This window comes from Euprymna scolopes, chromosome 15 (assembly GCF_053919585.1).
Source record: "Euprymna scolopes isolate OS-2025 chromosome 15, ASM5391958v1, whole genome shotgun sequence".
NCBI lineage: Eukaryota > Metazoa > Mollusca > Cephalopoda > Sepiida > Sepiolidae > Euprymna > Euprymna scolopes.
In genome coordinates this window covers 66,641,894-66,658,568 of record NC_136496.1, presented here as the reverse complement: position 1 = coordinate 66,658,568, position 16,675 = coordinate 66,641,894, and the positions used below count along the sequence as shown (strand labels likewise).

At 32.2% G+C, this 16,675-nt stretch overlaps 1 protein-coding gene across 1 annotated transcript in view; it reads left to right on the top strand.

Annotated features, from left to right (window-relative positions):
- LOC145293857 (traB domain-containing protein-like) overlaps positions 1–16,303 on the top strand; it is an 88,205-nt gene extending 71,902 nt beyond the window's left edge. Inside the window, exons 5-9 of the mRNA XM_080140567.1 lie at positions 747–857; positions 6,233–6,372; positions 8,596–8,768; positions 13,403–13,502; positions 15,370–16,303. Coding sequence (XP_079996693.1) covers positions 747–857; positions 6,233–6,372; positions 8,596–8,768; positions 13,403–13,502; positions 15,370–15,490 — 645 coding nt within the window. The 3' untranslated portion in view covers positions 15,491–16,303. The remainder of the gene's footprint in view (positions 1–746; positions 858–6,232; positions 6,373–8,595; positions 8,769–13,402; positions 13,503–15,369) is intronic.
- Positions 16,304–16,675: the final 372 nt, after the last annotated feature.

The window sequence follows — 16,675 nt, the reverse complement described above, 5'->3', positions numbered from 1 at the left end:
GAAAAAAAAGAGTATATTGTTCTATTAAACTTTTATTGTTTAAATAATTTATCTTTGTTCGTTTTATAAAAAAAAAGTTGAAAAGATATTTTTCAGTCAGTAATGAGCTTTGGAAGATTATCAGTGAAAGAAATACAATCACAGAAAGATAAGCGTTTCTTTATTTCTAGTCGCCTCTTTGACAAATCACTCGCAAATGTGATGGTTTCACTTGCAATGTAGAGCCTGGCAAATTCAGCTTGATTTCAACTTTTTTTTTTTGCTATTAGCCTCTCACATTCTTATATAGTGGGTTATTTTTATAAGCATGGCAGTACAAAAGAGTTCTGAGAGTACATATTTCAACAAAATTCTAATAATATCCCAGTTTATTTGGTGAGTCAGATTAAAAAAATTTTTTCTCCAAATTGTTGGAGCATACAAATGATGGCAGTTTTACTAAAATATTTCATTAATAATTTCCAAAATGTATATTAATGTATTAAGTATTTAGGAATTTATTCAGATCTTATTTTTTCTTTTAATGGTATATGTTGTATTTTAATGGTATTATTAGGTTGGTGCAAAAATAATGTTGTTTTTGTGTTGTTGTTGTTTTACGTTCAACCTCATATCAAAAAACATTATTTTTGCACCAACCTAATATTTGTTTTGTCTATTCTTAATGGTATCCTTTTTTTTTTCTTTTCTTTTTTTTTTGTCGATTTTTAATGTTATTTTTTTTATTTATTTATTTTTTTTTGTAGAGTGGTGTTGTTCAAGGTTGTTTACATTTGCTGCTATTAAGTTTATCAGCCCATTTAACCAAAGAACTTGGGATGGCACCCGGAGGAGAATTCAGGCGAGCCTTCAAAGAGGTTATTGTCTTTCTCTCTCTCTCTCTCTCTCTCTCTCTCTCTCTCTCTCTCTCTCTCGCACACACACACACACACACACACACATTATCTCGTATGTACGTACATAAAAATCGATTTTGTTAAATACAATGGATCTACTTAGAGAATATTTCATTAAGAATAAAATGTCAGATATTTTGTTAATTCACTCACAGAATCTTGGCTCCGGTGTTACTCAGATGAAATAAATAATTTTAAGCTGAAGTACAAATTTTATAAAGTATAACTGTCATTAATTTGCATGATTAAAATAGAATTTATCCATAAGTAATGGATTTTAAATTGTGTTAACACAAATAGGTCACAAATTTGCTGAATAGCTGAAGTTAATACTAATTTGTTTTATGAAATTTATGGATAAAATTGTATTCATGCAGAGGCTGTCTTTTTTGCCACACAGACTTATTTTATTTATTTTTTGATACATGGACGTCCTGCGCAAAGTAAACAAACATACTAAAATGTACATCAATTCAATTAAATTTATTTATCAAAAAAAAATAAAGCAAGCATGTTTCAGTTGCCATGTATAGAAAGGGAGGTAGAAATGTACACAGAAGAAAATACAGTAACCTGTTCAATTTTGCTTTGAATTGCTGCATTGTTGTTTTAAAGCAAATACACTTTGGATATGAATCAAAAACATTTTTTATCTTTAACTATTTGTTTTAAGTCGCTGCTTTAATGTAAGTAATTTACACAATTAAAATAGGATTCATCCATAAATACTCTGATACTGCAAGTAGAGACAGGACAAAATAATCTACTTTATTTATGGATATAATTATAATCATGCAGAAGTTGGTGTAAAACTGTTTGCGACCCCCCCCCCCCCCCCGGCACAAAAAAAGAATAAAGGCAAAAGATTACTGGTTAATATTTTAATTTTGTATATGAATTATTTGTATAACTCATAAATTAATGGAGGGAGTAAACCTTTCCTCAATTGAAGCTTTTTTTTTTTTTTTTTCACAGAAATCCTTCTCAACTTAGGTAATCATCAAAACGGATGTCTGTAATAAAAGTTATTAAATAGTTAACTAATAATAACTGTTCAGAATCAATAGGAATGTTTCAAAATAGTTTAGCTTATGGTTGGAAATGTTTGAGAAGTAATCCAATATTCACGTATTCTGCAGTCGGATATAAAGTAAACCAGCATTGTGTATTGAAATAGTATTGTATTCAGAGGAGGAAGTAATTGTTTAGAGGAAGCAATGTACAAAGTTTACCAATGCAGAAATATGAAGTTTTATTGAACAGTTGTTGTTTTTCAGAAATTTCAATTGAAAAGTAACACATTGAATCTGGTAGGCGTGATAGTAGATTAAATAGTAGTGAGTAAAAGTTGATGCTACCTTCTCTTTGAAAGGTTTGTTTGAGAGAGTTTGAATGGATAGGTAAAATATAATGAATACAGAATGAAACATGCATGAGTACTTATGGTAATTAATGTGCAGAAAAGATTAGCATATCTAACTAGTCGGTTATTTTCTTATGTCTGAAGGCATAGGGTAAAAACGACTTTATTTTATTATATAGATTTTATTGTATTACGTAGATTATAAATTATTTTATTATATAATTATATGAAAATATTAAAATTAAACAATTTGATTAAATAAAAAACTAAAACTATAAATGAATGAGCCGCAAATTATATATATATATATATATATATATATATATATATATATATATATAAATAAATGTAATATTTGCTTTGGGATTTGAGATGAGAATTGATAATTTATCATTGAAATATTCAGACTACTATTCTCATCTTGGTTGTTATTTTTGCAACATTTTGATCAATGTAACCTCTGACATTCTTCAGGTATATCTTTACAGACTCGAGAATATTCATGTTGAATTTGAGAACCAATATTACAGAATTTGAAACCTTTTATTTAGTTCATAAGTGTGGATCGACCAGATAGATGTGAGGAGTAATTTTAAACGTTATTATTAGTTATTATTGCGTGTAATAAGGAATGAACCTTCTCTAGGGGCTTTATTTCACTACTGTTATCTCTGGAGATGCCTGTGCATCAATTTGTTTAACATGGTGAAGTTGATGCACTTAAATCTAAATTTTTAGATGTTCTAGTTTGACAGTTTCAATAAAGTTGTGTGATCTTTTCCGCCTACAGTTTTTCTAATTGACTTAAACAATCTGTTGCACGTGTTCGTTTCTCTGGTACCTCGTCTTCCAGCTCAACCTCCTGTTTCCTCCACCGCTCTTTTTATGTGCTGGGATAATCTCATTTGCATAGATACAGTAAGAGTCTGCATTACTCACGTGTGATCATCAAGCATGAAAGCAACTGTGAGTCTCCTTTTTTTTTTTTTTTTTTTTTATTTTGTCAAGTGACAGAACCCTATAAAGCACACACATGTTAGTCAAGTAAGTTAAAATTTTCCCTACACTCCCTCCTGATCTCATGATCACAATCAAGGCAGGGGAGTAGTATCCGTCTTTTTTTGAGTACTTCGAAGAGGAACTATGCAGGCTTCACTCTCACACATATTCTTGCTTGCGGTCTGAGTTTCAACAGACACTCAGTTGGGAGGCTCCTGGCATCAGAATCCTGTTCAACATATTTGAATTCAAGTAGATTAAATACTCGCTAACCTCAGAATCACTTTCGTCATTCGATGATAATTGCTTTCGTATTACTGGTCGAAGGTTTTTAATGTGACGAGGCACCTTATCAATTTTCACTAATTGCAGGTTGATCACTTCAGTAACACGATCAATCCTATGTTTTGTTGTACCCCTGCCGCATGGGTTTTTAACCCAAAGAACGTCTCCTTTTTTATACGTCCTTCCAGTTACCTCTGTTTTAACCAGTAGGTTAGCCTCAACACATGGACATGGTATCTATGTAGTGTGTCAGTCGGTGCAGTGGAATGTGAAACGTCAACCCTCAGGGTGACATTGTGCCAATAAATCGCCTCCAATATTGAACAATTCTTTCTAGCCGTGATGGTCTTAAGAGTCCTAGAGCATCATTCTACAATTCCGTTTCTACTTTGTGAGTAGACACAGTGAAACCGCAGATGCACATCCCAATTCTTTTTGAGTTCACCAAAGTTATGTCCATTGCCAAGCTGCCCCAATTACTCTTCTGAGTTTTCTTTTTCTCCAGTGAACAGGTGCCAGATTTATCGATCAACAGGTTTCACAGGTTTTCACAACTGATTTAGCAATTTCTTTGGACACTTGTGAGTCAATTAACTTGGCAAAGTATAAGGTCCGCTTCACACCCGGATGTCCATTTTAATGATGGATGTCAACCACCTGGTCCTTGTCTAGTCATCCTCCTACCATTACGCAACCTTTGAGCACCAGCACTTTTCTTTCCTTAAGCAAATCCATCCACCTGCGCAATTCTGATAGGACTTCACGAGTTTCACATCTGTGGTCAATCCATATTATTTTGCCAGCGATCACTAAGTTCCTAACTGTTGCCTGACTAGCATTTCACCAACTGCACTTGTGTTTGTGTGGCTTTATAGTTAAAGTGTCGGAAATCCATCCGTGCACACATGCCAAATCAGTGACCAAATGTAACACTTTCGCCTCCCACTGAAGGGCTAAATTGACTCCTTTGAGTGCTGCAGCATGTTCGGCTAGATTGATGTACTGAGCATTGTCAGTTGGACGTAGCCAACACGCATCCTCAATGACGGTCCCATTCACTTCCAATACCACTCTTGTAGCTATGCCACTTGCATCTACCCAGACTGTAATTTGTTTACCATCCATACACCAGTTTCCTCCAATGGGATCTGCTTCTTGTACTCGGCTCAGAATCTCTACCAATGTGTGACAGAGAGAACTGTTTTTGATCCTATCATCCCAGTCATTTGTTACTGCAGTTGCCAGGCGCTTGATAAATGCAACTGCCATCCTGAGCCACTTATATACAGGAAAGTGACCAACAAGTTTGTTGCAGAGAAAAAATATGCACCAGTTGGTCAGTCCATCAGAGATTTCAGGAATTTGACTTCTTTGTTTCCATCGGAGAATGCCATCTTTTTTCCCCAGACCTACAAGCCAATAACTCTGGCTCCATCTCTCAATAGCACTGGATCCTTGGAAACCTAACCATAGTCCAAAAAATTTTGTTACATGCGCAATGCAGAAACTATACTTTCATCAATAAAAATGTCATCAACATACGCTGATATGGCACTTTTGATCATATGATCTTGAGATACAATAACGTCTATAACAGACTTCATAAGTGACACCACATTCAGCCAAAATCTCAACAACATGAGACAGAAGCACAAGTCTTTAAAAATCACTGTTTGAAATGACCATTGTGCCTTGTCAACATAGATTTGAAGATATACATTTTGCAGCTTCAGAAATGACACATTGACTCTTGTTGCCACCACTCTCAGTTTCTCTCAACTGATAAAAATAATAGAAATGCTGTTTCATTGAAAGATTTATTGAATTGAAAGATATCATGATTACAGTTTTGTTTTATAGCTTTTCTATTAAGATTTAACTACAAAATTATTTTGAATATTTATTAAAATGAATTCAATTAGAGAATCATTAGTACTCACAACTTATTTATTAAAAATCCATTAAAAATTTCCAAATATTAATTGGCCATCCTATTATTCATTAGATGAACCATAATTCTGTTTTGTGTATTAATTGAATTGTGTTTTGAAATATAGTAGATAAATTACACAATGCACCTAATCTATGATTTTTAAAAAATAAAATCATTTAAAATAAAACCTTAAAAAGTAAAGGGATAATTGTGAGAGATAGTATAGTGACATAGTTTTGATTATAAACAGACACATTATAAGCTATAAGCGTTATGAGAATTGGCAAAACGCTCCCAGAAACATCTTTTAATAAAATTCAATATTTTTGATAAACAAACTGTTTTGAAACCACGTTAAGATGCAAATATTTCTTTTTTTTTTTTTTTTTAAATCACTCATTTTTTTTAAAACTTGTAATGTTTCTTATTAATTTTCAAACGTAAAATATTTATCATCAGGTTAGCAGAAAAGTTTTAAAAAAATTTTTTTCAATGTAAATAAAATGTTCTTGGCCCTTGTTGTATTGCAACTATCTGCTTTTTAGATGTGTGGTCACTGTAATGTAAAGAGAATTGTCAAAATGCTCTTTAAAACATCTTAAAATGAAAAATTTTGAATAAACTGTTTTAAAACTACATTAAGAGGCAAATATTTTATTTTGAAAAAATTCAATTTCTGTATTTTTGTTTAAATTATTTTTTTATATATATGAAGTTATGGTCACTTGTCTAGAATAAACATTTCTTTTTGTTTAGACCTTGAATATTCCAGGCTGTGACTTTCATCTTGGTGACCGACCAATTCAAGTTACACTCCGAAGAGCCCTACAATCCCTTTCTTGGTGGCAGAAATTACGTTTAGCATGGTTTTTGATCACAGCCAAAGAACCAATCACGTAAGTGACATTTTAAAGTTTTTTGATTATTTCAACTTATCTGTAGAAAAAAACAAAGAAATTTTATTATTCAAATACACACAGAACATCTCTTTATTTGAAATTGGATAGTTTATGTAAATAAAAAAAAAAAAAAATTGGAATTCATTATTGAGATGAGTATTATTTATATTAATTTATTTATTGCGGACTATTATTCTCATCTTTATTGGTTTTTGTTTCATGACGTTTTGGTCAACTATTCCTCTGGCCTTCATCAGGTGGTAACCGTGACGGATAGGAACTTCGAATCTCCTAACTGCATTCTCAGCAATCACTGCCATCCGGAGTTGTTGCCATCTCACCACGTTTTGGCCAAGTAAGCGTCTGGCCGGCTTTGGGTAGGATTGAAACCGCTACCTTCAGACAATGTTCATCAACGTCTCTATCAACTGCGCCACGGGCCCCGAACGCGATCAAGGTTGAATTTTTTATCTTATAAATCCACGTTTATTTATTATCTGATCTTCCACAAGAGAACAAAATCTAGTAGCATAGAGGAAGCAAGACAACCAATGCTCTCATCGAAGGGGCACCTACCATGTGCCAGCAAGTGCATTGATATTTTATGTCCTAGATGGCTGTTGACCTTCCTCGTGGATTTGTCAGTTTTTATTTTGTGCTGAGTGATTTGCTAGTAACATTTAGTTGGAGAATTGGTGCAGATGATTCAGATTTGAAAAACAAGTAGTACTAGATTATTTAGTTAGCACTAGTAGTGTTGGCTTTACGTAAGCTATGGCAAATGGGCAGGATTGCCGTTTAGTTGTATTTTTTTTATTTATTTATTTTTTTTTTTTACATAGGCATCACCACATTATCAAGGCCAAGAGGCCACTCAAGGATAAGGGTTAAAGAGTGTACAGTAGAAATTGGACATTATAGTAATCATTAGTAATGAAAATTTGGTAAAGTTGATAACTTATATGGAACGGCTCATCAAGAACTTATTTACGTTAGACTTGAAGACAACCATATTGTAGTCAACCGGAAAGCAGGAAAACGGAAGACAATTCCACAGGCGTGCAGTTCTAAGAAAAAAGCTTTGTTCATGGAATCTACGTTTAGGTTTAGGCACAGATAAAGAGTGGGGGGAATTATTGATAGTGCTTACAGCTAGACGAGTGTTTCTTGTGAAAGTTTGGCGAGGGGGGACCATAGATTGAAGCTCATTCGAACACTTTCCATGAAAATAACGATACATCAGAGAATGTATGAATACTCTCTAACCCTATACTGAGCAAAGGGGAATTAAGTTGGTGACAACGCTATCTCACGGAACGTGAAAAAGTTTTATTTTAAAAATAAAAGAAATTATTTTTATTTAAAACTCTTAATTATTCATTTATTTACTTGAGAAAACGTTCTGTTCACGTTCAGTGATATGGCAGTGTCACCCACTTTATTCCCCTTTGCTCGATATAGGGTTAGAGAGTATTCATACAACTAAACGACAATCCTGCCGGCAAATGTTGGTGAAGGTTGTTCAAGTAATGTACAAAAATACTCGGTTATCTTAGAATGAACCCGTTTAACAACAAACTCCCACCCTTTCACTGTAGAGGTGTCTAGATGCTGGAAAACCTACTCTAATAGCTTCTTCCCTCAGACTGCTAAACTTTAGAATTCTCTCCCTATTACTTGCTTCCCTGACTGTACTGATATGCAGAAGTTTAGATGTAATGTAAACCGACATCTCGCTCATCTCCTTGCATGGTGCCGAATAGTCGCCACTTATGTCCAAGTTGCAATTTGCCTTGTTTGGGGTGAACATGAATAAACAAAATAAACTAACTTTTCATAACCACTTTAACATTAAAATAGGAGTATACCAGGGAGATAAAAGGGAAGCAAGAGTTACGATGCTGACAAAATTAAAGGCAAAGCCCACTTTCTACTCTCCTAGAGGAGAAAAATGGGTAAATAAAGACTTTGCTAAAGATGGGTTAGTTTGAAAGTAAATTTCTAGAAGCTGTTCAATGTATACCAGCATGTACAATAAACATTAAATCAGAAAAATTATTATGACGGTAACATTTTTAAAGATCATACACTAACTTTGTAGCAACAGAAATATTGTTGCCATTTTTATCTTTTTTTTTTTTTTTTGTATAACTTTGCTGCAAACTTTTTGTTTTGTTTTTGTATAACTTTGCTACAAACTTTTTGTCTTTTTTTTTTCAGGAAAGAAGATGTTGAAAAATGTAAACAAAAAGATTTACTGGAACAGATGTTGAAAGAAATGACGGGAGAATTTCCAGCTCTGAGTCGCGTGTTTGTTGAAGAGCGAGATATTTACTTGGCTCATTCACTGAAGAATCTTTCTAAGCCGGTGCCTTTGAATGACGATCCTGAAAGTAAGTAGATTTGCTCTCGTTTTGCTGATCAAAAATTTTTCTTTGCACTTTTTTTACAAAGGGGGTCACCACTTATCAAGGCTCAGAGGCCACTCAAGGATAAGGGTTAATAAGTGTACAGTGCTCAATGGGACAGTAACGTAGTAATTGTTAGTAGTGGAAATTTGGTAAATTGGATTACTTAAGGGGAACGGCTCATCAAGAACTTGTTTATGTTGGACTTGAAGACAACCATATTATAGTCAGCCGGAAAGCAGGCAAATAGAAGAGAGTTCCACAAGTGTGCAGTTCTAAGAAAAAAAGCTTTGTTCATGGAATCTACGTTTAGGTTTAGGCACAGATAAAGAGTGGGGGGAAATTATCAATAGTATTTTCAGCTAGACGAGTGTTTCTCATGAAAGTTTGGCGAGGGGGAACCATAGGTTTGATCTCAGACGAGCACTTGCCATTAAAATAACGATAAAGCAGAGACAGGCTTGCAACGTCTCTTCTGTGAGAAAAAGGTTGCAGGGGAGAGAAAAGGACATACCTCCCCATTAGGCTACGAAGTATATTTTGAATTCTGTCAAGGCAGGATAAGATCTTTCTAGCAGCTCCTGCCCAGATGTGGCAACAGTACTCCATCCTTCGACGTACCTGCCTCTTCTACAGATAGAGAATTGCATCAGCAGTAAGAAAAGAATTTTTCATGTGGTAGTGGAAGGTTAATCTGGGTAGATTTTTTAGATAGATGGGAGGGGATAATTTGGATTAATTTTTCGGTTTACATTGGTGACCTTTTAAATCAATGCATTTTTGGTGAAAACATGTATTTACGTGTTGTGGTGAAATTGATATAAATTCCAAAAATATCAAAAAATGATAGAGTAGAAAAATAATTACACGTGAAAATAAAATTTATTGAGTTTTATTGTATGTCTTATTGTAGAAGAGTTGTGCGACCATTTCAGTATGACAAATTGACTTATCTCTCCCTTGACTTGAATTAAATTAAGGATCTACCATTTTTAAACAGGAGGTAATTGTGGATTATTTTTTTTTATCTTTTGATATTTTTTCAAATTGAATAGTTAGTATATATATATATATATATATATATATTTCTGTGGAAATATACTTTATTTCCTTATAATATATACCAATCCTTATTTAAGAAGCTCAATGTAATTACAGAGCAATATATCGTGAATATGGATACATTAATTATAATTAATAAATTTACTAATTATTAATAGAATATTTCTGGCAGAATATACCTAAATTAATAGAACTTGTTGGTATGAATAGATGGGTTTAGTGACTTTCTTTCTAAATTCAAAATGGCGTAATGGAAACATATAAGGTATTTACAGCTTCTCTTTCAATTTTCAGATTTTAATCATGTCAAAACATACTTTAATTCCTTTTGACGGATTGATTGTTGCTATTTCTTCTGATGAGTTAAGAGCAAAATAGGTTCACTAATTGATATAATAATTGAGTGATTGATTTTTTTGCATGAAACAGATACTATCAAGAATTGTCAATGTCAACTGAATTAAAAGAATAAATCGTAAGCTTTGGAATATGTTATTCATTCACTCTATATATATTACATTGTAATTCAATGAATTTCAAAAAACTCATTGAAATGAAATGAAGTGGTTGAGTTTCATATCAAATAATTTTTATTATTCTAAGCAGGACAAAGAATGCTTTAGAAAATTAATCTCCTTAACCTATAGGGTTTCGATATCTACCATCTCATCAGAGGAGAGAAAATATTAGCAAATACTTATAAAGGTATGCACCCTATTTGCTAAAGTCAGTGAGACATGGAAAGTCAAAGTCAAAATAATAAATTTATCAGAAGTCCTGTAGCAGGAGGATTTGCAGAAAAAGGATAAAAAATACAAACTATTCTGAAGTATGTATGATGTATGTATGTGTATATATATATATATATATATATATATATATATATATATATATATCCACTACCACTAAATCTAAGTCCATCTCCTAAAAGTGCCTCCCTTGAACCTGTCATACCATTAACCTTAAATCTGAGTGACAAGTCCTACTCCAAAAAAAATTTCCTTTAACCCTACCACTAAGTCTAAATGGCACCCACTCCAAAATAAAAGCCTCCCATAACTACCACTAATCCTAAGTCCTAATGGCAAACCCTCCCCATCGTACAAACCATTAAAAACATGCATAATTTTCTAAATAATAAAAAAGAGACCCCATACCCTTTAGAAAACAAAAGCACGCAGGATTTCTCTCTCATATAAAAATAAATTACCTGTCCTAAAACATTAAAATGGCCTGGAAAATCATGAATTATTTTACACTGAAACTAATCCTTCATTTTAAAATAATTTTTTTTCTTTCTGCCAAGTTTTCAAGGTGTTTACATATAATTGCCCTATTACTGATCCACACACACAGACCCTATTAAAAATGCACATAATTGTCTATAAAAAAATCTACAGGATTATTTCCTATAAAAAAAAAATGCCCTAAAACATTATCATGACCCTAAAATCTAAGATAATTTTACATTAAATTTTTATATTAAATTTAGATTTTTGTTTTTCTTCATTTCTGTCCAATTTTTCAGTGTGTTTATATGTAATTGCCTAAAAAAAAGGAGGGAACTACCTATTTTGAGGAGGCAGGTAAGGTCAATTTAGCAGGTGTTAATCTACAATAATACCAAAGAAATCTTGCAGTATATTAATTTCTAAACAATGGTAGTATAAGATGTCAGTTTTTTGTACATGAATTACAATTCAACTTTGAGTTTTTTTCTTTTTTTTTTTTTTAAACGGGTACATGGAATTTTTATGCTATTGTAACAGATTCATGTACATTAACTGAAGATTACTTGCAAAACATTAATTTCTGGAGATTTTTTCTTTTACCAGAAAGTCACCACTCATCAAGGCATGTTCTGATTGTTTGCACAAAAATATACTTGCATACGAAATTTCATTGCTTAATCTTGTGTTTTAACAAAGATATAACAGTTTTACTGAAAAAAATAATGTAAGAAAATGTGACAAAACGCATATTGCTTTAAAGAGGGGAAAAATATCCAAACATGCGAGGCACAAAAATAGTCATGACTTCCTTATTTTTGGTCAGATTTTTGAAAAATTTAAAGATTTTTCTTAGATCATCAAGCTCTTTCTATGTATGCCATTATTGAGATATTTTAAGCAATTTCAAGTTTTTCATGTGCATTGCTAGTTCTTATTGTACCATGTTATTGGCAATACAATAAGATAGTTAGCAGCAATTTATTTCGAAAATTATTTACTCCAGCCTAGACAACATCTAATATAAAACATTTTTAAATAATTACCTTAAAATAAGTTAGCCAGGGAGATAACTCATTTTAAATTGAATACTTGAGTATCTTAACTTTAAAAATATGCAAACAAATAAAGACTAGAATGATTTCATTAAATTTCTGACATTGGCGGAAAGATACAGTTAGCATTATTATCTGAATTGTTATGTTTAACTACAAGTGCTTAGGATTGATTCTTATATTCCACTATCTTTCTTTATGCCTTCCTTCTTTCCTCTCTCCCTTTCCCCAAACTCTACTTTTCTCTCTCATTTTCCACAAACCCTACTTTCTCCTTCACCCAGTCCATTCCTCTCTCTGAACAAAGGGCATAGCCTGGAAGGACTAGGGAGTGCGTGGGGTGTCAAAACTTTCATAGCAAAAATTTTACAAAATGTTTTGTTTTCGTAAACTTGTTTTGTTCATTTTTTTTTTTTTATTATAATTAAAATCTAAAAATTGCAATTAATGCTCATTGAATGTTATGTGAAATTTAAATATTTTGATTGATTTATGAAATGTTATAACTACCTTATCAAATTACTCAACCTGATTAATAAATGTATGAAGAAAAATGAATAAAGCAAAACGATATGAAAAGTTTCATTTTGTTTTCATACAAAAAAATTAAAATAAATTAGTAAATATTTTGAACAAAATGAACTGAAACGAATCCAACCCTGAAATTCCCCTATAAGTAGGTAAATTTTGACCTGTTGTTGTGAACTGGCAGGCAAAATCGATTTGGAAACAATAAATAATTCTCCTATTTAACAGGCAAATTATTTATGACAAAGCAAATGCCTGCCTACCCATCTCTGACTGCCCTACTGGTGTTTGGTCGACTTCTCCAGGGGTCATCTAAAAAGCATGGAAGGCACGGCCGGTTATGCTTTTGCTCTGGACATACATACACACATACATACAGACACTCAGATAACTAAGGAAATTAATTCCTTGCTAAAAAAAATCAGTTACATCTCGTTAGTTCATGCATGAAAACTGCTGAGGAAAAAAGACCCCCTCCGCAACAAAATCTTCATCAGTTTAGGGTCAAAGAATAAAATTTTAGATATTTATTTGAGGTAATGTTGATCAAGAATATACCAACTTTGTCGGTCTTTGTTTTACAATTTTTTACTTTTAGCCAGACATACACATACACACACACACACACACACACACACACACACCCTTTATATAATAGATAATTGTATTCTATATTATTTTTGAAATTATTTTTAATTGTTTTATCCATTTTCTTTTACGTTGTAAATTTATTTTCTGTTTCTAGAAATGCTGTACCCTATTGTTGTGGGTGTTGTAGGCATTGGCCATATTCCTGGGATTGTTAATAATTGGGAAAAAGACTGCGATATCCAAGAAATAATGAAGTGAGTATGTCCATCATCTCTCTTAATAAACATTAAAAAATAGGTTTTGCTGCTTGTGTAGATTAGTGATCTTTTAAACCAACGCATTTCAGGTGAAAACATTCTTACATACTTGCATGTCATGTCGAAATTGATATAAATTGCAAAAATTATGAAAAGTAATTCAGTAGAAAAATAATTACAAGCAAAAATAGAATTTATCAAATTTATTGTATGTTTTAATGCGGAACAGTTCTATGACTAATTCAGTATGATAAACTGACTTATCTCCCTTGACTTAAATTGACTACATGTGGATGATTTTTTTTTTTTTTACAAATACATCTACAGAATTATTTTTTTTTTTGTAATTTGAAAAATGTATACTAATTTTGACATAACGTGTAAGTACGTAATAATGTTTTCACCTGAAATGTGCTGGTTTAAAAAATCACCAATATACACAAGCACCGAAGTTTTTTTTATTAAAAAAACATGAATAATGATAATAATAAAAATGCTTGGCACTTGATGATTTAATGATTTGAAACCAGCTGTATCTACCTAGGAGTCATTTTACTTTGTTTCTTTTGCCTTTTTTTTTTTTTTTAATCATATAAATATTTTTTAACTCTTAAATTTATAAATGCGATTAATTGTAACTAGAGTTGAATGAGAAAAAGAAGGTTGGAATTATGTTGAAATTGACTGTACCCTTGGAGGATAATTTAGCAATTGTGAAAGATAAAAAATATAAGCTAGATGGTGACCTACTGATTGAGTGCCAGGAAAAAAGGATGAAATATAGGATATTATCATTTCACTGTGGGAACTTGAGGACATGTTGAGCAAAAGTTAGTCAACATACTGCAATATCTTTTTTTTCTTTTTGTACAAACACAGAAGTAAAAAACAAAACAAAAACAATTGTGATGGACGTGCAGGAAGCAGTGAGCTTCAGTGAAAACCAAACTAATTTTTTTTTCTTTTTACAAGGCATATGAGTGAAAAACAGATTCACGATAAGAATATATTGTTTTGTAATTTTATTCATCAAGATTCAATAATGACTTTTATGTATTTTTGAGATATACATACTAGGATATGATGACCCTTATTCATATTGAACATTACTTTTGACTATGGAGAGTTTTAGGCATTAGTGTTAGAAGAATGCTTTCTTTTTCTTTTTTTTTTTTTTACTAGAGAATCATCACTTATCAAAGCCCAGAAGCCACTCGAGGATAAGGGTTAAAGAACATACAGATGTCAAAAGGACAATATCATAGTAACCGTTAAAAGTGTAGATTTGGTAAAATTGGATTACTTAAGGAGAATGGCTCATCAAGAACTTGTTCATGTTGGACTTGAAGACGGCTATATTGTATTCAACTGAAAAGCAAGTAAACGGAAGAGGGTTCCACAAGTGTGCAGTTCTAAGAAAGAAGCTTTGTTCATGAAGAAATTATTAGAGTAGAATGCTTGCCAGCATTTAGGGACAGAAACAGTGAAGGGTTGGAATTTTGCTGCTTTTCAGATTAGTCAGGAGTATGTCTGTTAAAGACGCACAAGTAGTTTGAGTTCATCAGAGCACAATCCATTAAAGTATTTGTAAAACGACACAGGGATGCAACATTGCAGCGATGGGACAGAGATTGGCCGAGAGTGCGGGACCTATTAGATTTGAGACTCTTTACTACTATTTTCCTCCGTTTTAACACCATGCGACAAAGAAAAAATATCCTGGAGAAGGCGTATAACGTTGAAAAATTTTGATTTCAAACAAATATTTGTTTACTTTAAAAAAAAAAAAAATTCTGTATTGTATTGCCTTATAAATGTAAAACATTTTTGAAATTATAACGTTTAATTTTTTTCTTTTTTCTAGATGTCCACCTCCATCGGTGATTGGTCGCCTGTTTCGTTGGACATTCCGAGCAACTCTAATTGGCATTGTGTCTTGGGGCTGCTATCGATTGTACAAATGGACATCTTTAAGTTTTGCTTGAGAGAAAGTTGACCAAGTTGGAAACTGCGCGAATGACAAAACTTTGTGATGATGGTGAACTATTATACGTGTGTGTATGCACGTGCGTGTTTGCATGTGTGCCTGTGCGCATGAATACAAATATGTGTGTGTGTGTATGTGTGTTGTAGATGCGCGTGCTTGTATGTGTGTGTTGTCTCCAGCCCGTAACTGCCCATGTAACATCAACACTGCAACTGACCAATCATAATGATGTACACTAACTGCTGCAGCCACTGACAGTCGGCAACACTAACAAGCACACAATTCCCTTCCCCCTCCCCTCCACTCCACTCCACCCTTCTAATCATAGCAGCTGCTAATAACTTGATTGGACGAAGCGTTTGGTCAATTCTCACGGGTTTGAATATTTATGAATTTTGTTAAAAAGAAAATATTAACCACAAAAAACAAATTCTTCTTCCAACAACTCTTGTATCTTTAGAAATGAAGTATCAGTTTCTAAACGGGCTAAAATGATTTCAGTTTAATTATTTAATCAAGAATTTATTAATTGGAAAACTTTAAACAACTTCTCGTTAATTCTCTTATCATTTTGACTTTTTTTCTTAACTTTTTTTTTTTTCTTTTCAATATTTTGTCATTTTGGTTTGGGCACTTCATTTCTATCAATGCCGATTGCACTCTTTCTCAAAAATAAGACAACGCCAATCTTTTCTTTCACTATTTCAATCTCTTTTATTGATAGGGAAATTTTCTTTAAACAAATTTTTATCATTTTAAAATCATTATTAATCGTAAATCATTCAATATTTTTTTTTTTTTTTTTTTTTTTTTTTTTTAAGAAAATTAAAATGGAGAAAATTTGTTGAAAATACCAATGGTAATTATCTAACAGTATGTAATTTTGTTTTTAAATGTTTTAATTAATTTATTTATTAGGAAAAGAAAACAAGTTTTTTGCTAAAACTTGATAAAAATGACTGCCAACACACAAATTTTTCTTGTCTCTTTTGCCCTCTGCAATTAAGTTTCATTGTATTTATTTTTTTTTTACTAATAAGTTACCACTTATCAAGGCTGAAGGTTACTTGAGGATAAGTTTGTTTTTTTTATTCATTAATATCCTACAAGTAAAACCCTCATTTTATAGAACATTATTTTCCATTACTTTGGCAAATTTGAGTTTTGTAGTTTATTTAATTTT